General features: G+C 49.1%; 2 protein-coding genes across 10 annotated transcripts in view; one reads left to right on the forward strand and one right to left on the reverse strand.

The window, feature by feature from the left end:
- The window catches only part of RAB37 (RAB37, member RAS oncogene family), a 78,662-nt gene that overhangs the window by 23,168 nt on the left and 33,466 nt on the right, over nt 1–22,028 (forward strand). The window lies entirely within an intron of this gene.
- LOC102132100 (CMRF35-like molecule 1) lies at nt 547–20,499 on the reverse strand. 7 transcript variants are annotated; one of them, XR_012426116.1, is made up of 7 exons: nt 20,349–20,499; nt 10,980–11,318; nt 9,225–10,060; nt 4,596–4,708; nt 2,426–2,448; nt 1,959–2,096; nt 547–1,486 (listed from the first exon to the last, which is right to left on the reverse strand). XR_012426116.1 is itself a non-coding variant. In XM_005584872.5 (7 exons), exons 1-7 carry the CDS (start codon nt 20,389–20,391, stop codon nt 1,331–1,333), a joined length of 876 nt encoding a protein of 291 aa, XP_005584929.3. In that variant the 5' UTR covers nt 20,392–20,499; the 3' UTR covers nt 547–1,330. The 7 variants fall into 7 exon arrangements, 4 of the variants coding, with proteins under 4 accessions (XP_005584929.3, XP_005584927.3, XP_065388018.1 ...); XM_005584872.5 differs by having other exon boundaries at nt 9,225–9,288; XM_005584870.5 differs by having other exon boundaries at nt 9,225–9,333.

The following is a 22,028-nucleotide window of genomic DNA, read 5'->3' on the forward strand; positions in this document are numbered from 1 at the left end:
TAAAAACACGAAGATTAGCCAGGCATAATGGCAGGTGCCTGTAGTTTCAGCTACTTGAGAGACTGAAGCAGGAGAATTGCTTGAACCTAGGAAGTGGAGGTTGCAGTGAGCTGAGATCTCACCACTGCACTCCAGCCTGGGGGACAGAGTGAGACTCCATCTCAAAAAAAAAAAAAGAAGATAGTAAGTCCAGCATCTGTAAATGCTCATGATCCCATGTACACACACACACACACACACACACACACACACGTGCACATATACACTATCCTTCTTATACAAACAGTGCAGACTCCAGGCTCTGGTGTCAAATGTGCTCAAATTCCAACTCACCTGCTTACTTGCCATTAAACTTGGTTCAAGTCACTGAACCTCTCCATCCCTAGGGTTCCTCATCTGTAAAAAGGGGACAATAATAGAAGTGCCTCATGGTTGTTGTGAGGATTAAATTAGTTACTACATGGGAAGCATCTAGGGAAGGGCACCTGCCATGTACTGTATGAGTTTCCTGTTGCTGCTGTAACAAATTAGCACCAATTTCGTGGCTTATTAAAAACAACACAAATTTATTCTCCTGCAATTCTGGAGGCCAGAAGCTCAAGATCGGTTTCACTGGGCTCAAGTCAAGGCATGGGCAGGGCTGGTTTCTTTTGGAGGCTCCAGGCGGGGGAATCCGTTCCTTGCCTTTTCTGAAGGCTGCAGCATTCGTAGCCCCTGCTCACATCACACCCACGTCCACTTCCATCATCACATTGTCTCTTCCTCTTTGACCTTCTGGCCTCCTTCTTATGAGGACCCTTGTGGTGATATTTTGGGCCCACCCGAATCAGCAAGAATAACCTTCCTATCTCAAAGTCTTTAACTTACATACATCTGCACTGTCCCTTTCTGCCACAGAAGGTAGCAGTCACAGGTTCTAAGGATTAGGACACAGATATCTTTGGGGGCCATTATTCAGCCCATGACATGTGGTAGGCAATAAATAAAGGTTCATTGTATTATGATAATGATACTTTACAATAATAATGATAAAATAATGATAATATTTTTATCATTATCATCTTTATCATTCCCATGAAAGCCCCAGAGCATATCCCTAGTCCCCTCCTCAGTTATGTAGGAGAGGAGGGGATGTTTAGAGAACCCCAACTCCTAGAAACCCCCTGAGACTTGGCCCCAAGTCCAGGCCAGAGCTGGGGGCAATGCTGGCTGATCAGGCAGAGGCACAAGTCCCCGGGGTTGGTCCTGATGAGGGGAGCAGGGCACAGATGGTCGATGAGGCAGGAGTGTGCTCACAGCCTGGGGTCCAAGAAGGATCCTGGAGTGCAGGCTAAGGCCTCCTAATGATGCTGTATTCCGTGGGATCCTCAGGGCCTCCACTGGGGATGTGGCTACTGAGGGGGCCCATGTTGCAGTAGGTTGGCTCCTGATCCTCAGCAGCCAAGGTCAGAGATGCATAGGAAATGTCCTCCTTCGGGAAGGGAGCCTGCAGCAAAGGTGGGTGCCAGGTCAGAGAGGACAGCAGGAAGTGACAGTCACGGGGCAGAGGAGCCATTGGAGGAGGCTAGTGGGGGTGGACCTTTCAGGGCTTCTGATCCCTCTCAAGCCCTCCAGCTTCCCCCCGACTCTGCCAAGCACCCTGAGCTTCAACCACAACAGAACAGATTGTCCCCTAATGCTGCACCAGGGCAGCACATTTCCTGTGGAATCCCAAGTCATTCGGCCTGTCTGGGACTCTGCTGCCCAGCGTGGGGACCATGTTTAGCCAGTCCCTGGGTCCCTGGGGCCGACTTGCCTGGGGGAGCTCCTAGGCGAGTCCTGCAGTGACTATGTCTTTGCCCCACACCCACCTCTTCTATGCCCACGTGAGCGGGAGAAAGCCCACCCTCCAATGGGGCACAACAGCAGGCCTGTGCCCCCCTACCCCAGCCTCACAGCAGCCCCCACGGAGGACGCACCATGGCGACATATTCCACTTCCACCTGGTCAGCCTGGGCAGAGAAGGAGAGCTTCGTGGTAGCCTTTTGTGGGGAGGTTCTGGTCAGCTGCTGGGTCAGGTCTGCATAGCAGAGGTCGCCCTCCAGGGGCTGCGGTACCTGGGACAGGGAACACAGGCTGGGGAGTCACAAGATCTCTCTGTGGACACAGGTTCCTTTTCCGTGGTGGGACAAGAGGCTCTCTACTTCCCTGGGTGCCCCTCTCCCAGTTCCTTCTGTGTCCCCACTTCTCAGGCTCCCGTACCCCTCAGCCCTCGTCCCCCTGGCTGTTTCCAGGCCCTCAGCCCCCAGACCCTGCAGGGGGCCATGAGGACGGGATACTTTGGCACAGGACTTATCTGATATTTTGGACCTTCTGGGAGATGGAAAATGAGGAAGGGGAAAGAAGCTGCCTGGTCTCTCTGGTCCAACCTTGGGGAGTATCTTACCTGCTCTGGGGACATCCCAGCCGCTAAAAGACAAACAACAATGAACAATTAGAAAGCCCATTCCCCAGACTCACAAGAACCCCCAGGTCTAGCCAAGAGAAATATGGAAGAAAAGAGGTGAATAAGGTCCAGGCTCAAAGACAGGGACCTGGTTCTAATTCTGACTCCTCAGATGACACACTCTGTGACACTGGTCACGTCACCTCTCTGACCTTTCCCTTCTCCACCTGAAAAAGAAGGACATCCCAGCCCCCTGCTCCCCACATCATAGAACTGTGCACTCAGCTGATCAGGTGGCCCTGCCAGTCATCGGTCCCCAGGGAGTGAGTTTGCTTCTGCAGAATCCCGACTTGGCCTGGAATTCCACCATGTCTCTCTACCCGATTCATCCTTCAGGGGTCAATTCAAAGTCATGCCTGCCTTCCGCAGCTACCCAGGCTGTCTAATCCCCCTCCCGGGCCCCCGAGGGGGCATGTGCTTTATGTCTGTCTCATCATCTTTATCCCACTGAATTCTAGTTAGTCCTCAGGTGGGCTGTAAGCTGCAGGATGGCCGGGCCTGTCCCTTCCTTACAACCTGGGTGCTTGGCTGTGCTGGGCAGGTGGTGTTCCATCAGTAAAAGTTGTCTGCAGAGACAGGCTTGCACCAAGCTGCCCCCCAACCCCAAGTAGAATGTATGAGCTGGGTCGGCACAGTAGGGACGGATTTTGTTTGGTTTGGTTTGGTTTGTTTTGGTTTGGTTTGGTTTGGTGTGGTTTGGTTTTGAGATGGAGTTTCTCTCTTGTCGCCCATGCTGGAGTGCAATGGCACGATCTTGGCTCACTGCAACCTCCACCTTCTGGGTTCAAGTGATTCTCCTGCCTGAGCCTCACGAGTAGCTGGAACTACAGGCGCATGCCACCACATCTGGCCAATTTTTTGTATTTTTAGTAGAGAAGGAGTTTCACCACATTGGCCAGGCTGGTCTCTAACTCCTGATCTCAAGTGATCCACCCGCCTCGGCCTCCCTAAGTGCTGAGATTATAGGCCTGAGCCACTGCATCCGGCGATTGGATTGGATTGTTTTTCCACTGGGATCGATTTTCAAGTGGTTGCTGGTCACTGTCTTCTTTCTCCCCTCCTGGGCCACCGCCCCCACATCCCTGCTCTAGGGACAACAAAGAAGTGGGGGGTTTTCCCCTGGTTTCAAAAGTCTAGATGCTGAAGAACACAGAAAGCACTTAGACCTTAGGTCATGGGAGAAAAAGTGATGAATAAGAGTCAGGCTCTAATTTTTAAAAAGTGTCACAGAAAACAAACTAACTAACAGAGAGTCAGGCTCCCCTCTTCCCAGGCGAAAGATTTCCCAGGCTGTGGGGAGGGAGAAGTGTTGGAGAGAACCCCATGAGAGCCAGGACCCAGCTGTTCTAGAAGGGAAAGAGGTACAATTGTGTGAGAATGTGGAAGTGAAGCCAGACACAAAAGGGTTTAGCTGAGGCCAGGCCTCATGATCTGTGAGTGCAGGCTCCTGCGCCAAGAGGTTCCTCCCTGAAGGGCAAGTGCACACAGGGCAAGTTCACACTGGGAAAGTCCAGTGGGCAGGGGAGGGACAGGAGGAAAGGCCATTCCAATTTCCTGATCAGACTTGGAGGGCAGTGTGTGTGTGCGCGCGCATGTAATGTGAGGAGTGCACACGCACTGTGGGATCCATGCAGTGTGCGTGCCCGTGATGGGGCATGTGTGTGTGCATGCACTGGTGTGTTTGTGTCTGTTTCTCCCTCCCCATTCCATGTCAGCTCAGTACCTCCTTGACAACCACACAGACCCAACTCTAGCATCTAGTCTAGACACCCCAGACTGGACCACCCACCTAAGACCATCGACACTTCTGCCACCAAGAGCCAATCCAGGAAAGAGAGAGGGAGGTGGATCAGAGAGAAGAGAAGGGGAAGGACAGAGATGCAGGGCAGGCGGCAAATGCCAAAACCTCCTGGGGCTCCCCTACAAGCTCCAGAGTGCCCCCCAGCCGCCTCGCACTGCCAGCTGCCGAGGGCCTTTGGGACAGCACCCTTTCCAGATTGTGCGGGTAATTCGCTTGGACCAGATAGCTCCCAGATGCCAATGCTGGCCATTGGCCACACCCCCAGCCACCCGGCCCAGTCTCAGCCCAGCCTCACCCAGGTCCTCTCACCTTTCTGCTGGCACTTCATTATCCTCCAAGCCAAGAGCGAGGCAGCCACCAAAAGCAGCAGCAATATGGTGAAGATGAGGGGCAGGAGGACGCTGAGCTTCAGGAGGTTGTGCCTAGAAACAATGGCAAGTGTCCCCTGCACCCCAGGCTCTCCGTCTGCCTCTCAGCCCAATCCCTCCCACCCAGTAGCAGGGGAGGGCCGCACACCTGATGAGCTGCAGGCCTGTGGTTTGCAGCCCAGGAACCCTCACTCCTGGGGACCCTCAACGATGGGTTTACAATGAGTACACACAGACACAAAGAAGGGAACGGAACAAGAGACACCAGGGCCTACTTGAGGATGGAAGATGAGAGGAAGGAGAGAACCAAAAAACTACAAACTACCTGTTGGATACTATACCTATTACCTGGGTGACAAAATAATCTGTACACAAAATCCCAGTGACATGCAGTTTACCTATATAACAAACCTGTACATGTACCCCTAAAGCTAAAACAAAAGTTTAAAAATTTAAGAATTTTAGCAAAAGATAGTTGTTTTTATTTTTTGTTTGTTTTTGAGACAGAGTCTCACTCTGTCACCCAGGCTGAAGTGCAGTGGCACGATCTCAGCTCACTGCAACTTCCACCTCCCAGGTTCAAGAGATTCTCCTGCCTCAGCCTCCCAAGAAGCTGGGATTACAGGTGCCCACCACCATGCCTAGCTAATTTGTGTATTGTTAGTAGAGACAGGATTTCACCATGTAGACCAGGCTGGTCTCGAACTCCTGACCTCAAGTGATCCACCCGCCTCGGCCTCCCAAAGTGCTGGAATTACAGCCGTGAGCCGTGGCGTCCGGCCTTAACAAAAGATAGTTTTTAAAAAGAGAAAGGGGTTCCATGAGTGGTTTTAATGTGTCTAGAAGCCTAACAGAAAGTGTAGGGCAGCAGACTCCTGAAACACCTCCTGCTTCTACACCTGCCCTCTCTACTGGGTTGAATAGCGTCCTCTTCCCCTCCAAATTCACATCCACTCAGACCCATGAATGTGACCTATTTGTGGATGTAATCAAGTTAAGATGAGGTCATACTTGATTAGCATGGGCCCTGATCCAGCGACTGGTGTCCTTACAAGAGGGAAATTTGGACACATAAACACACAGGAAGAAGACCATGAGATGACAGAGACAGGGATCAGAGTGATGCCACCACAAGCCCGGAGGATCGCAGGCGCCCACCAGCAGCTGGAACAGAGGCATAAGACAGACGCTCCCTTTGAGCCCCAGGGCGGAAATGACCCTGGCAACACCTTAATTTCCAATTCCTGGCCTCCTTAGCTGTGAGAACGTATTTATTTTGCTTTGAGCCACTCGTAACGGCAGCCACAGGACACTGACAGGCCCTACTGTAGTGGATCATCGCCACAGCAGCCGGAGGAGCCTGTGAACCCAATGTCAGCACACGCCCCTCCCTTGCTCAAAATTCTGCAACAGGCCAGGCACGGTAGCTCATACCTGTAATCCCAGCACCTTAGAAGGCTGAAGTAGGCAGATCACTTGAGGTCAGGAGTTCGAGACCAGCCTGACCAACATGGTGAAACTCCGTCTCTACCAAAAAATACAAAAATTATCCGGGTGGGGTGGCATGTGTCTGTAGTCCCAGCTACTTGGGAGGCTGAGGTGGGAGAATTGCTTGAACCCAGGAGGCGGAGGTTGCAGTGAGCTGAGATCATGCCACTGCACTCCAGCCTGGTCGACAGAGCAAGACCGTGTCTCAAAAAACAAATAAACAAATAAATAAATTAAATTAAATTAAATAAATAAATCCAGTAACAGCCCCATTTCAGTCCATGAAAATGGCCAGGGCTGACAATGGCCTCCACTCCTGCCTACGTCTCACCCCTGCCTGCTTCACTCCAGCCTCACTTCCTGCTGCTCCTCAAATACTCCAGGCACACCCCCACCTTAAGGACCTTATTCCAGTAGCATTTTTCTCCAGGAACATACTCCCTCCAGAGCTCTGCTTGGCTCACTCTCTCACCTCTTCCAGTCTTTGCTCAAGAATCACTCTCTCGACCACGTGCAGTGGCTCACACCTGTATTCCCAGCACTTTGGGAGGCCGAGGCGGGCAGATCACATGAGGCCGGGAGTTCGAGACCAGCCTGGCCAACATGGCAAAACCCCGTCTCTACTAATAATACAAAATATTAGCCGGGCATGGTGGTGCGCATCTATAATCCCAGCTACTCCCAGCTGCTTGGGAGGCTGAGGCAGGAGAATCGCTTGAACCCAGGAGGCAGAGGTTGCAGTGAGCCGAGATCCTGACACTGCACTCCAGCATGGGTGACAAAGTGAGACTCCATCTCAAAACAAACAAACAACGACAAAAGAAAACTGTTGTGGGCTGGGCTGGATTGTACACCACCACCCCCAACCCCAATCCATATGTTGAAGTCCCACCCTCTAGTATCTCAGAATGTGATTGTATTTGAAAACAGGATCCTTAAAGAGGTGATTGAGGTTAAATGAGGTCACTGAGGTGGGCCCTAATCCATTATGACTGGTGTCATTAGAAGAGATCAGGACACAGACACGCGCAGAGGGACGACCATGTGAAGACATCGGAAGAAGACAGCCATCTACAAGCTGAGAGGGCTCAGAAGAAACCAACCTCGTGGACACCTTGATCTCAGACTTTTAGCCTCCAGAATTGTGAGAAAATAAATGTTTGTGATTTAAGCCCCCATTCTGTGGTATTTTGTTAGGGGCAACCCAAGCAAACTAATACAAGGACTGTCTCATTCATCACTGGATGTGCAGAAATTTGAAGAAGAAATTCATCAATCAATTAATTGTGTCAACCCTATGTGGTTACACTAATTAGCTCTAGATTGTAAGTACCTCGAGGGCAGGCATTTTGATTATTTGGTCCATTCTTGTACCATTTTTAATTCCCTTAAACAGTGACAGGCTAGAGTGAGTGCTCAAGAGTTATGTGTTCAATAAATGAGTGAATAAACCATGTCATGCTAATCAAAGGCCCTAATTGGGTACTTACATATGGCTTCAATTCATAAAATAATTTTTTTAAAAATCTTAACTATTACTTATTTGAAGCAGTTTGATAGAAAATAAACTTTCAAATCAGAGAGCATCCTGTATTGATTTGCTTAGGAAAAAGAAAAATAGGGACAAAGCGAGGTGGCTCATGCTTGTCATCTCAGCACTTTGGGAGGCTAAGGTGGGCATATCACTTGAGGACAGGAGTTGGAGACCAGCTTGGCCAACATAGCAAAACCCTATCGCTACTAAAAATTGGCTGGGCATGGTGGCTCACACCTGTAGTCCCAGCTACTCGGGAAGCTGAGGCACAAGAATCACATGAACCTGGGAGGCAGAGGTTGCAGTGAGCTGAGATCATACTACTGCATTCCAGCCTCGGCAACAGAGTGAGAATCAGTCTTAAAAAAAACCAATTAGCTGGGCGAGGTGGCAGGCAACTGTAGTCTCCGAGTTACTCAGGAGACTGAGGCATGAGAATCGCTTGAATATGAGAGGCAGAGGTTGCAGTGAGCCAAGATGGCACCATGCACTCATCTGAGCTACAAAGCAAGACTCTGTCTAAAAAGAAAAAAGAAAAAGAAAACCTTAAAAAGTTTAATTAAAAAAAAAAAAGAAAAAAAACAGAAGGCAATGGGAGAGGGGGAGTAGAAGGATCTCGGGTGGTCAGAATACCAGGGACCTCACACAGGGATTTTGTGGCAAGGTCCCAGCAATAGACCTTGACACTTGGTGGACCTAAAAACAAAGTCAAGAGGGCCAGGGAAAGTGAAAGGAGGAAATGAAAGGGGACGTTCCACTTCTAGAAAGCCCAGCTGACTGCAAGTGGTTGGCCAGGGCACTAAGAGGCGTGACCCGAGCTATGGTGTAGAGCCCAGAGACTTCCATCCAAGCGCCAGTGCCACTCGTCACTGAGGAAGGGACTGAGGCTCGGTTCCTTCTTCTGTAGAATGGGAACATTTATATCTGCCCCTTCTTCCACATGAGGTGGGTAGGAAAGGTCAAAGAAAACAAAATAAGGCACAGGAAAGCCTTTTGTGAACTGCCAGGTGCTCCAGAGATGTGAGAAACTATCGGCATCACTGTTCTTGCCATAACAGTAATCACAGGAAAATTAAGGGAAACAGGACTTCCCCAAGCCCTGCTTTCCTTGTCCTCCCAGAAGTTGGACCCAAGAGCCATCCCTGCAGCTCCATGACCCCATGGCCCACTCACATGAGCCACACCGTCCTCACTGACTGCCAACTCATCCGTCGCCCACACTAAGCTCTGCGCTCCACAGGGACCGTCCATGTCTGGGTCCCCTGAGCTCAGCACGGTGCAGCCAGGTCGAAGTTATTATAACACAGTAAAAGTGGGGTGAATGAATGAACCTACAAACAGCACTGAGCTGCAGAATGAAGGATGTGTGGAGACTGAAAGGACACCGTGTGGTCTGACAGCAAGTGGGAAGGGCTCCCAGCTTCCTCATCCTCACCAAGGAGCATGCAGGTCCCAGACAAAGCTCAGGCTGGAAACTGGGACTTTGAAGAGTTCTCCATTGGAGGAGTTTGGGCCAAGTAGTCCACAGGGGAACCAGAGTTGGTTTACCTCTTGTCCAAGTGGTGGCCAGTCAGAGTTGGGGAGTTGCTGGTTTCTTCCGGGGTGACTGGTGCTGTGAATGTAGTGGAGATAGACGTGGTGGGGGCAGCAGTTGACGCTGTAGGTGATGCTTGGTGTATAGACCAGATCACAGAAGACCCTGCCCATGAGCCCACCCACAGCTCTGCACGCGGCTCTGAGCCTGGGCGGGGGTCTGGACTGCTACTATGGGAAGGGGCTGCAGCCTGGACTGCTCATGTCTCCCTGGCTTCTAGGAGACTCCAGAGGCTCCTGGGGCTGGGCAGGGTCCAGGGAGGATGCTGAGCAGGCCCTGGGAGGGTTAGAGGGGGTTGGGAAGAGCCTAAGGGCAGCTGGAGATCAGCTGAACTTGAGCAACCCTGCTGCTTAGGACAGCGCCTTGGCCAATCTCCACCCCAGCCCTGTTTATCCATCAACAACAGGAGCAGAGTGGGAACTTGCACAGTGACCCTAGATTTGTGACATCAAAGATCAGGACCAGCCCTGAAAGAAATCATAATATTCAGGAAGAACCTTGACTTTGGGCAAGTTACAAAGCTTCAGTGATGGCGATGCCCCCTTCTGAGGGGTATTGTTAGGACTCATTGAGACAATGCACGTTCAGCACTTTGCAAACTAAAACATGCCCCAGAGGCTCCAGGTGCAGCATGGGGCCCTGAGGACTGTGGTGCTCCCTCCATGCCACAAGGGCCCTCGAGCTGGTGCTGCTCATCTTCTGAGGGACAGCAGAATAAGCCCAACAAATAAACGCATGCAAACCAAGGCACTGGGAACCCTGAGCCGACCCTCCCAGGAGTGTCTGCATTCTAGAAGGAAATAGGAAGAGAACATCATTAAGTCTACATGCACAAATGGCTCATGGTGAGATGTCAGGGACCAGAAATGCAGCTGTTTGACTGTGAAGACCTTTCTGGACTTGGGAATTAGACGCCAGCACCCCAACTATGCTGAGCCTCTTTTTCCCCCAAGTTAAATGTGGAATGGGAGGTGGCAACAGCAGCTGTGAAGCCCCAGCCCAGAACTCCACCAAAAGCAGGACACACCTGGGCACCAGAGGTCTCCAAAAAGCAATGGCAAGGATTGGGGTCACTGGGTACCATGGGAAGGCATCCCTTTGGCCCATGGGCTGAAACTGGGACCATCACCTTTTCCTCAGGCACTGAGCTGGGCAGAGGTAAAAAAATGTGCCTAGAAAGTCTTGACTCCCGGCCGGGCGCGGTGGCTCACGCCTGTAATCCCAGCACTTTGGGAGGCTGAGGCGGGCGGATCACGAGGTCAGGAGATCGAGACCATCCTGGCTAACACGGTGAAATCCCGTCTCTACTGAAAATACAAAAAAAAAAATTAGCCGGGCGAGGTGGCGGGCGCCTGTAGTCCCAGCTATTTGGGAGACTGAGGCAGGAGAATGGCGTGAACCCGGGAGGCGGAGCTTGCAGTGAGCAGAGATCAGGCCACTGCACTCCAGCCCGGGGAACAGAGCGAGACTCCGTCTCAAAAAAAAAAAAGAAAGTCTTAATTCCCATCGTGGAGGGAGCCCTGGGAGCCATGGGGGCATTGAAAAGAGGCCCTGCTCCCCCAATCCCAGGTGGTCAGTTAGGGTTCTATGAGAATCAGGACTCAAGTGATAGATCACTCAGTGACAATTAAGTCACTTGAGTAGGACCTCAGAGACCGGGACAGAGCAGGCCCTGAGAGACACACACACAGATATACTCTCCCTCTTACCTGGGTCAATGATCACTTGAACTGTGACCCCAAGGTCAGTTCCAGTTCTCTCAATTCCACACCAGTAAGTGTCAGCATCAGTTTGCATGAGATCCTCCATGGTCACAGTGAATGTGTGGTTTTTCTGATTGTCCTTGATGGACACCCGGTCCCTCTTCACCTCCTGCTCCGATCCAGTGGTTTTAACAAGGATCTTGCAGCCATACCAAGTAGCTCCTCGACACCACCACTTCAAGTAGGTCTCCCAGCCTGAGTTGTAAACACACTGCACCATCAACGAGCCCCGCTCCGGGCCATTCACTGTCATTGGACCACTGATGTCAGTGGCAATGGAGTAGCCTGGAAAACACAAATTCATGTGCTGTCACCTCTACCCCAAGGGCAGGGCCACAGCTTTCTGTTTAGGGAATAGTTCCCAAATCCAAAGTTTCACAGGTTAAATAACAGTCAAGGAAGAAATACACCTTCCACAGACAAAACTTTTGTCCTTCAGTTTTCCACTGGGTCAAAGTCACCAGGAAAATCACTGAATAGCACAACAACAGATCCCCAAAAAAATTAAAATATTGGCACTAAGCAATAATAGCTTCCTGCAGTTCACCCCTCTCTCCACCCTACAGCCAAGGTAATCTGTATATTTCAAGGAATATCCTTTTGCAGCCATCTTTGTGTTAGACCGGTCTGGTGGAGAGGAAATACCAGAAAACCCATTTCCACAGGGTCTTACCTTGACTCTTAGCACTGATGACCCTCATGAGGTGGAGCTGAGGCAGCCACATCAGATGGCTGTGGAGAGGCTATCCCGGTGGTCCTAATGATTTCTAGTGGTTTTGGAATAAACCAACCTGGATGAATGCCTTTGAAGTTGACCAAAACAGCAACGGCAACTGGTCTCCATGTGCTATGGGATCCATACAACACAGATCCCACTTTCTTCAATGAATTGCTTTGACCCCTTTGTCAAATTGCAAATTTATGGATTTCCCATTCTGTTCCACTGATCTATTTGCCTACCTTTCTGTCAATCCTACACTCTCCTGATTACTATCACCTTGTAGAAAGGCAAGTATTATAGACAGTAAAGCAGTGTTTGCTTTCTTTTTTTTTTTTTTTTTTTTTTTTTGAGACAGGCTCTCACTGTATCGCCCGGGCTGGAGTGCAGTGGCACAGTCATGGCTCAATTATGGCTCACTGAAGCCTTCACCTCCCAGGCTTAATTGATCCTCCCACTTCAGCCTCCCGAGTAGCTGGGACTACAGACACATGGCTCCACGCCTGGCTAATTTTTGTAGTTTTAGTAGAAACAGGATTTTGCCATGTTGTCCAGGCTGGTCTCGAACTCCTGGGCTCAAGCGATCCACCCATCTTAGCCTCACAAAGTGCTGGGATTACAGGCAGGAGCCACAATACCTGGCCTGCATTTTCTTAAAATATATGTTTTCCTTCAAAATCATGTCCTTTGCAGCAACATGGATGTGGCTGGAGGCCATTATCCTAAGTGAATTAACGCAGAAACAGAAAACCAAATACCACATGTCCTCACTTAGAAGTGGGAGCAGGCCGGGCGCGGTGGCTCAAGCCTGTAATCCCAGCACTTTGGGAGGCCGAGACGGGCGGATCACGAGGTCAGGAGATCGAGACCATCCTGGCTAACACGGTGAAACCCCATCTCTATTAAGAAATACAAAAAAAACTAGCCGGGCAAGGTGGCAGGCGCCTGTAGTCCCAGCTACTCGGGAGGCTGAGGCCGGAGAATGGCGTGAACCCGGGAGGCGGAGCTTGCAGTGAGCTGAGATCCGGCCACTGCACTCCAGCCTGGGTGACAGAGCGAGACTCCGTCTCAAAAACAAAAACAAAAACAAAAACAAAAAAAGAAGTGGGAGCAAAACATTGGTTACACATGGACATAAAGATGGGAACAACAGACAGAGGAGGGAAGCAGGCAAGAACAAAACAGAGGAGGGAAGGGAGCAAGCACTGGAAAAAACTACCGATTGGGTACTGTGTTCACTATCTGGGTGACAGGTTTGATTGAGGCTCAAACCTCAGCATCATGCAATATATCCAAACCTGCACAGATACCCCCTGAACCTAAAATTTAAAAATTGTTTAAAGGAAAAAAAAAAAAAAAATATATATATATATATAAAGAACATATATATATATATGTTCTTTTTGTTCTTTCTCTCATATTCTCACCTTTGAAAGATTCCAGATACAGGGAAATATTTCTTTTTTTTTTTTTTTTGAGACGGAGTCTTGCTCTGTCGCCCAGGCTGGAGTGCAGTGGCCGGATCTCAGCTCACTGCAAGCTCTGCCTCGCGGGTTCAAGCCATTCTCCTGCCTCAGCTTCCCGAGTAGCTGGGACTACAGGCGCCCGCCACCTCGCCCGGCTAGTTTTTTGTATTTTTTAGTAGAGACGGGGTTTCACCGTGTTAGGCAGGATGGTCTCGATCTCCTGACGTTGTGATCCACCCGTCTCAGCCTCCCAAAGTGCTGGGATTACAGGCTTGAGCCACCGCGCCCGGCGATACAGGGAAATATTTCTTTACTTAAAAAAAAAAAAAAGGCCCGGCTGGGTGGCTCACACCTGTAATCCCTGCACTTTGGAAAGCAGGCAGATTACCTGAGATTGGGAGTTCGAGACCAGCCTGACCAACATGGAGAAACGCCGTCTCTACTAAACATACAAAAATTAGCCAAGCGTGGGTGGCGCATGCCTGTAATCCCAGCTACTCGGGAGGCTGAGGCAAGAGAATTGCTTGAACCCAGGAGGTGGAGGTTGTAGTGAGTCAAGATGGCACCATTGCACTCCAGCCTGGGCAACAAGAGCAAAACTCTGTCTCAAAAAAATAATAAATAAATAAAACTAAACAAAACTAAACTAAACAAAAACCCAGCACTTCAAGCACAACAACAAATGCCGCCGACATAGGGCCTCAGTGTCAGAGAGACCCTGGGAAGGGGTGAGGACCACGGCAGCCTGGACTGGAGAGCAGAGGATCCATGGGAAGGCACAGCCCTCCTTCCACTCCAGCCTGGGTCCTGGGGAAAGAAGTGGGCTCTGTGACAAGAACACACAATGGGGAAAGGACAGTCTCTTCAATAAATGGTTCTGGGAAAACTGGAGATACACATGCAGAAGAATGAAGCCGGACCTTTATCTCACAACATATACAAAAATCAACTCACAATAGAGAAGACATAAATGTAAGACCTGAAACTTAAAGCTCTCAGAAAAAAACCTAAGGGAAAAGCTCCACAACATTGGTCTGGGCAATGATGTCTTGGAGAGGACGCCAAAAGCACAGGCAACAAAAGCAAAACTAGACAAATGGGATTCACAAAACCAAAGAGCTTCTGCACAGCAAAGGAAACAATCAAGAGAATGAAGCAACAGCCTACAGACCGAGAGAAAATATTTGCAAAACATACATCTGATGAAGAGCCAATATCCAAAATACATAAGGAACTCAAATCAATAACAAGAAAACAAATAATCTAATTAAAAACTGGGCAAGGAATCTGACCAGATATTTCTCAAAAGAAGAGCTATAAATGGGCAACAGATCTATTTTTAAATACTCAGCATCTCTAATCACCAGAAAAATACAAACTAAAACCAAAAGAGGGTCAGGCACAGTACTCACACCTGTAATTCCAGCACTTTGGGAGGCCAAGGTGGGTGGATCATCTGAAGTCAGGAGTTTGAGACCAGCCTAGGCAACATGGTGAAATGCTGTCTCTACTAAAAATACAAAAATTAACCAGGCGTGGTGGCGTGCACCTGTAATCCCAGCTACTCGGGAGGCTGAGGCGGGAGAATCACCTGAGAATCACCTGAACCTGGGAGGCAGAGGTTGCAGTGAGCCAAGATCGTGCCACTGCACTCCAGCCTGGGCAACAGAGTGAGACTCCATCTCAGAAAAAGAAAAAAAAAAGAATTAAAAGGGGTATGTGACTGTATATCCTGCACTTATTAAAAAGTTAATAAACCATGAATAAGATAAAAGGATATAATAATAAAAGGATATTTAAACAATGTTATGCCAATGGAATAAACAAATTCCTAGAAAAAAATTATACAGGCCAGGCACTGTGAGAGGCCAGGGCAGGTGGATCAACTGAAGTCAGGAGTTCAAGACCAGCCTGGCCAACATGGTGAAACTCTGTCTCTACTAAAAATACAAAAATTAGCCTGGCGTGGTGGCACACACCTGTAGCCCCAGATACTTGGGAGGCTGAGGCAGGAGAATTGCTTGAACCCAGGAGGTGGAGGTTGCAGTGAGCCAAGATCGCACCACTGCACTCCAGCCTGAGCAACAGAACAAGACTCCATCTCAAAAAAAAAGAAAAAAGAGAAAGAAAGAAAAGAAAAAAAAATACAATATGCTAAAATCGGCACAAAAGAAATAGAAAACCTGAATAATTCCACAGCTATTATATTTAAATAAGTCAAATCCCTTGTTTAAAACTTCTGCCAAAATAAAACTCCAGACCTATACAGCTTCAATGGAAATATTTATCAAACATGTAAGGAAGAATAATGTCTATTTTATAGATAATTTTGCAGAGCATAGAAAAAGAAGACGAAATCCCAAATCCATTTCACGAGACTAACATAATCTTGATGCCAAAACCTGACAAGGGCAGAGCAAGAAAGTATCGTAGGCAAATATCACTCATTAACATAAATGCAAAAGCCTGAAACAAAAACTCAGCATACGGAATCTGGTGATACATAAACAGGATGAAACATTATCACCAAGTTGGGTTTATGCCAAACACCCAAAATGGTTTTTAACATTAGAAAATCAATAAGGAGACAGGCGCGGTGGCTCATGCCTGTAATCCCAGCACTTTGGGAAGCCGAGGTGGGCAGATCATAGGTCAGGAGATCCAGACCATCCTGGCTAACACGGTGAAACGCCGTCTCTACTAAAAATACAAAAAAAATTAGCCCGGCGTGGTGGCAGGTGCCTGTAGTCCCAGCTACTCGGGAGGCTGAGGCAGGAGAATGGCATGAACCCAGGAGGTAGAGCTTGCGGTGAGCTGAGATCGTGCCACTGCACTCCAGCCTGGGCAACAGAGAGAGACTCCATCTCAAAAAAAAAAAAGAAAAGAAAAGAAAAAAGAAAATCAATAAGGAGGCTAGGCACGGTGGCTCACGCCTGCAATCCCAGCACTTTGGGAGTCTGAGGAGGGCAGATCACGAGGCCAAGAGATCAAGACCATCCTGGCTAACATGGTGAAACCCCGTCTCTACTAAAAATACATAAAATTAGCTGGGCGTAGTGTCATGCCCCTGTAGTCCTAGCTACTTGGGAGGCTGAGTGAGGCAAGAGAATCGCTTGAACCCAGGAGCCAGAGGTTGCAGTGAACCAAGATCACACCACTGCACTCCAGCCTGGAGACAGAGCAAGACTCTGTCTCAAGTAAAAAAAAAAGAAAGAAAGAAAAAAATCAATAAGGGTAATACGCCGTATTAACAGAGTCAAGGAGAAAAATCATGTGATCATCTTAGTAGATGCAGAGAAGTACCTGATAGGAATTGACACTCATTCATGATTTTTAAAAAACTCTTAGCAAACTGAGAGAACTACCTTTATCTGATAAAGATTGTCTATCAAAAACCTCAGCAAGCACCACACTTAGTGCGAGACATTCATATGTACTTTATAATAATTTGTTAACATGGATATTGATGTTTTATGCACTTTTTTGTACATTTGATTTTCTACAATTAAAAAGACTTTTAGGTCACCATAAACCAAGAGCCAAATTATTCTTTTTTTTTTTTTTTTTTGAGATGGAGTCTTGCTTTGTCACCCATCACCCAGGCTGGAGTGCAGTGGTATGAACATGGGTCACTGCAGCCTCAACCTCCTGGGCTCAAGTGATCCTCTTGCCATAACCTCTTCTGTAGCTGGGACGACAGGACCACAGGCGTGCACCACCATACCAGGTTAATTTTTTTTTTTTGGAGAGACAAGGTCTTACTTTGTTGTCCAGGCTGGTCTCAAACTCCTGGACTCAACCGTTCCACCTGCCTCAGACTCACAAAGTGCTGGGATTACAGGCGTGAACCATCATGCACCACCAGCCAAATTATTCTTAACAGTGAAATACTATAGGCATTCCTATTTAAATCATAAACAAAACATGAATTCCCAATATATATAATAACATGATTCCAGAAGTTCTTTTTTGTTTGTTTGTTTTTTTGAGATGGAGTCTCACTCTGTCGCCCAGGCTGGAGTGCAGTAGTGCAATCTCAGCTCACTGCAAGCTCCACCTCCTGGGTTCATGCCATTCTCCTGCCTCAGCCTCCTGAGTAGCTGGGACTACAGGCACCTGCCACCACGCCTGGCTAATTTTTTGTACTTTTGGTAGAGACGGGGTTTCACCATAGCCAGGATGGTTCGATCTCCTGACCTTGTGATCCACCTGCCTCAGCCTCCCAAAGTGCTGGGATTACAGGCGTAAACCACCACGCCCTGCCTGGAAGTTCTTTTTTTTTTTTTTTTTTTTTTTTTTGAGACGGAGTCTTGCTCTGTCGCCCAGGCTGGAGTGCAGTGGCCGGATCTCAGCTCACTGCAAGCTCCGCCTCCCAGGTTCACGCCATTCTCCTGCCTCAGCCTCCCGAGTAGCTGGGACTACAGGCGCCCACCACCTCGCCCGGCTAGTTTTTTGTATTTTTTATTAGAGACGGGGTTTCACCGTGTTAGCCAGGATGGTCTCGATCTCCTGACCTCGTGATCCACCTGTCTCAGCCTCCCAAAGTGCTGGGATTACAGGCTTGAGCCACCGCGCCCGGCAAGGAAGTTCTAATCAATATAGGAAGATAAGGAAAAACATAAAATTTATAATTATCAAAAGGGAAATGAAAAGTTAGAGAAAATTTTTAAATTTTAAATGAAAAAGTATTTTAACTCATAATTGAATTTAATGCAGTGGCTAAATAAACTATAAACATGTAAAAATCAATGGCTTTCCTATAAACCAGTAAGAAATAATTGGAAAATAAAGTAGAAAAGTGCTCATTTACATTAGCAATAAAAGTGTATTAAGTTCCTAGGAATAACTTTAACAGAAACAATAAAGACTTGTAGGAAAAAAGCACAATGAGGCCAGGTGCGGTGGCTCATGTCTGTAATCCCGACACTTTGGGAGGCCAAGGTGGGTGGATCACTTGAGGTCAGGAGTTCGAGACCAGCCTGATCAACATGGTAAAACCCCATCTCTACTAAAAATACAAAAAAAAAAAAAAAAATTAGCCAGGCATGGTGGTACACCTGTAATCCCAGCTACCTGGGAGACTGAGGCAGAAGAATCACTTGAATCCAGGAGGCAGAAGTTGCAGTGAGCCGAGATCACGCCACTGCACTCCAGCCTGGGTGACAGAGCGAGAGTCTGTCTCAAAAAAAAAAAAAATCTCTTCCTTGCCAGGCATGGTGGCCTATGCCTTTAATCCGAGCAACTCATGAGGCCGAGGCAGGAGGATCACTTGAGCCCAGGAGTTGAGGCTGCAGTGAGCTATGATCATGCCACCGTACTCCAGCATAGGCAACAGACTGAGACCGCAACTCAAAAAAACAAAAACAAAAACAAACCTTCTTTTCTCACAGAAAACGAACTTCCTGATGGGTATTTTTTTTTCTTGGGTGTTTTAAAACAACGAATTATTTAGAAGAGGTAAGCAGGGTAAGCGCACTTGCTAATTGTAGGTGGAAGTTCTGCGGGAGAGGCTGGCAAGAGCTGATGCACGAAGGCTCACAGCGGTATCTGGGCTCCGTGTTGGCGCCCACAGCTCAGTCTGCTGGCTTTTCTGCCCGCTTCAGACAGGTCCCAAACCACTCCTGCCCCCAACACGACTCTCACATCTGCTCGCTACCAAATTCTCCCATTTCCAGATGTCAGAAAAAAAGCAGCCACACCTGTCCTGGTCACTGTGCCAATGCATTTCATAACATCTCACCCAAAGTCTGCCTTCTCCACTTACACGCTGAGACTTGGGGTCAAGTGTCGATGAGCCACTCCCTGCTCTGCCTTTACCAGTCTAGCTGTCCTGGACAAGTCACTTTCTTCCCCAAGACCTTTTCTCCAATCTGCCCCACCAGGCTCTTCCGAAGCATGTGGCCAAGCCATGCTGACCTCCCTCTTCCTCAGACATGCCCAGGCCAAGCTCATTCCCACACAAGAGCCCTCGTATCTGCTGTTCCCTGTGCCTGGAAAACTGGTCCCGATCCTGTGTCTGATCCTTCTCCTCCTTCTTTTTCCAAGGTCTCGGCTCGGACAGACATCTGGGACCCTCTTCAGGGGGGTTGTTTCAGCCCACCTGACTTAAAGATCCCCCCACCTGGGTCCCACTGTAACAAATCATCTTGTTCTGTTTTTCTCACAGTACTTATCACTTCTCACTTCTTGAAATTATTTTTTTGTTTTATTTCTTTCTTTCTTTCTTTTTTTGAGACAGAGTCTCGCTTTGTCACCCAGGCTGGAAGGCAGTGGTGTGATTACAGCTCACTGCAGCCTCCAACTCCTGGGCTCAAGTGATCCTCATGCCCCAGCCTCCGGCCTCCCAAGTAGCTGAGACCACAGGCGCATGCCACCATGCCCGACTAACTTTTGTACTTTTTGTAGAGACAGAGTTTCGCCGTGTTACCCAAGCAGGTCTAGAATCCCTGAGCTCAAGCAATCAGCCTCCCAAAGTGCTGGGATTACAGGTATGAGCCTCCTTGCCTGGCCTCCTTTCATTTTTAATCAAAATTCTACACACCAACTTCAGGTATCTCCCACCCTCTGGCTCTGCCCACATCTCTGTCCCTCCTCTCCTCTACTTCCCTGCCTGGCTTATCTCCTCTCAACCTTTCCCGTCCCTCAGCAACTTCTACTATTTCCTTCTGCCCCAAATGCCTAGAACCACCACTCCCTCTCTGCCCAGCAAACTCCCTCTTCCCTCCTTTCAGAGCCCTCCAGCCTCACCTCTTCCTTGACGCCTGCCCTTGCTCAGAACACCTCCACGCAGGTGACGGACCACCCAGTCCAGGATCAGGCACTTGCCTGCTCTCCTGAGCAGCCTGTGTTCCTCCTCTGCTTTTCCCTGGCCAGCAGGGCCTACGGTCTGTCCATTTCACACCATCAGCCCCTGGGGGTCAGGAATTCTGCCTTACACTGGCTTCATTATGAAGGACATGCCCTGTATTCCTGCCTTGGCAACAGAAACGCTGGGTGAGTGGGTACGTGGAGGAGACGCACAAGGCTCATGCCATTAAGAACACCTCCTGGCCGGGTCCCTTCTTCCCTCTATCAGCCACCTCCTCCTGCTGGCTAAGCTTCTCACAAGAGGACAGACCCAGGCCCACTCACCTGAGAGCCAGAAAAGGAGGGGGTAGAGCATCAGCAGGGGCATCTTCTCTTCAGATGGGTCCCCCTTCCCCTCGGTGGAGCCTGGCAGCAGGAACAAGCTACAGACTGTGTTCCATCTCCCAGCCTTCTGCTGGCGTTCACTCTCGCCCTTGAACTTCCTCCTTCAGTCACTTCCCATGGGTAAATGAGACTAAAAGAGGAAGGAGGTGGTTGGTCGGGCACGGTGGCTCAGGCCTGTAATCCCAGCACTTTGGGAGGCCAAGGGGGGCGGATCACAAGGTAAGGAATTCAAGATCAGCCTGGTCAACATAGTGAAATCCCAACTCTACTAAAACTACAAAAATTAGCCAGGTGTGGTGGCACACACCTGTAGTCCCAGCTACTCGGGAGGCTGAGGCAGAAGAATCGCTTGAACCTGGGAGATGGAGGTTGCAGTGAGCCAAGACCACGTCACTGCACTCCAGCCTGGGCGACAGAGCAAGACTCTGTCTCAAAAAAAAAAAAAAAAAGAGGAAGGAGGTGGAAACTGTGAAATTTCGAGACAGTTAGCAATGCAAGGTGTCATAGCGATCATAAGCTTCTGAGAAATACCTCTCTGTCCACAGCCCCATGGGTTCTCTAAGAAGAGAATTTGGTGGCTCCTCTGTCACATGGAAACCTGCAGACATAGACCACTGGGTCTGGCCAGCCCTTATCCAATCCTCCAAACCTGGTGGGTTGGCTGGGGGCAGGGGCACGTGGCTCTACCAGAGAGCCACGGCTGATAGATACAATGTCCTAAACCTGGAGCTTCAAGTGTAGCCAGATGCTTGGGAGCCCAGAAGGCCAGAAGTTCAAGAGGATTGAGGGGCACTTGGGGCCAAAGTCAGAAAGCCAGAGGAGAGATTCCAGACCAAAGGTTGGAAGGCAGGTATGAGGAGACTGATTGGGTATCCAACCCTAGACTACAAGGCCAGGTGTGGTGGCTCACATCTGTAATCTCTGCACTTTAGGAGGCTGAGACAGAAAGATCACTTGAGGCTGGGAATTCAAGACCAGCCTGGCCAACGTGGCAAGGCTTCATCTACACACACACACACACACACACACACACACACACACACACACAAATGGCCAGGTGTGGTGGCTCATGCCTGTAATCCCAACACTTTGAGAGGCCAAGGTAGGCAGATCACTCCAAGTCAGGAGTTAGAGACCAGCCTGGCTAACATGGTGAAACCCCATCTCTACTAAAAAATACAAAAATTAGCTGGGCATGGTGGGACACACCTGTAATCCCAGTGACTCGGGAAGCTGAGGCAGGAGAATCACTAGAACCCAGGAGGCAGAGATTGCAGTGAACCAAGATCACACCACTGCACTCCAGCCTAGGCAACAGAGCAAGACTCTGTCTCAATAATAATAATAATAATAATAATAATAATAATTAGTTCTGCATAGTAACATACGCCTGTAGTCCAAGCAGTCTGGGAGGCTAAGGCCTGAGGATCACTTGAGCCCAAGAGGTCGAAGCTGCAGTGAGCTATGATTGAGCCACTGTACTGTACTCCAGCCTGGGCCAGGGATACCTGCATCTGCTGGAATCTCCCAGAAACCTGTCCATTGTACCAGGGGGTCTACCTGAGGAAACCAGTTCATTGCTCAGGACTATTACCCCCTCGCTCTACCCCCCACCTTATA

The sequence above is a fragment of the Macaca fascicularis genome, chromosome 16 (assembly GCF_037993035.2).
Source record: "Macaca fascicularis isolate 582-1 chromosome 16, T2T-MFA8v1.1".
NCBI lineage: Eukaryota > Metazoa > Chordata > Mammalia > Primates > Cercopithecidae > Macaca > Macaca fascicularis.

Bases quoted from the DNA above. Each gene is read 5' to 3' on its own strand.
- LOC102132100 (XM_005584870.5), bottom strand. From the start codon at position 20,391: ATGCCCCTGCTGATGCTCTACCCCCTCCTTTTCTGGCTCTCAG. The intron at 11,319-20,348 runs GTGAGTGGGCCT...TGTGTTTTCCAG, and splicing joins CCTCCTTTTCTGGCTCTCAG to GCTACTCCATTGCCACTGAC. The intron at 2,449-4,595 runs GTGAGAGGACCT...TTTGTCTTTTAG, and splicing joins AATGAAGTGCCAGCAGAAAG to CGGCTGGGATGTCCCCAGAG.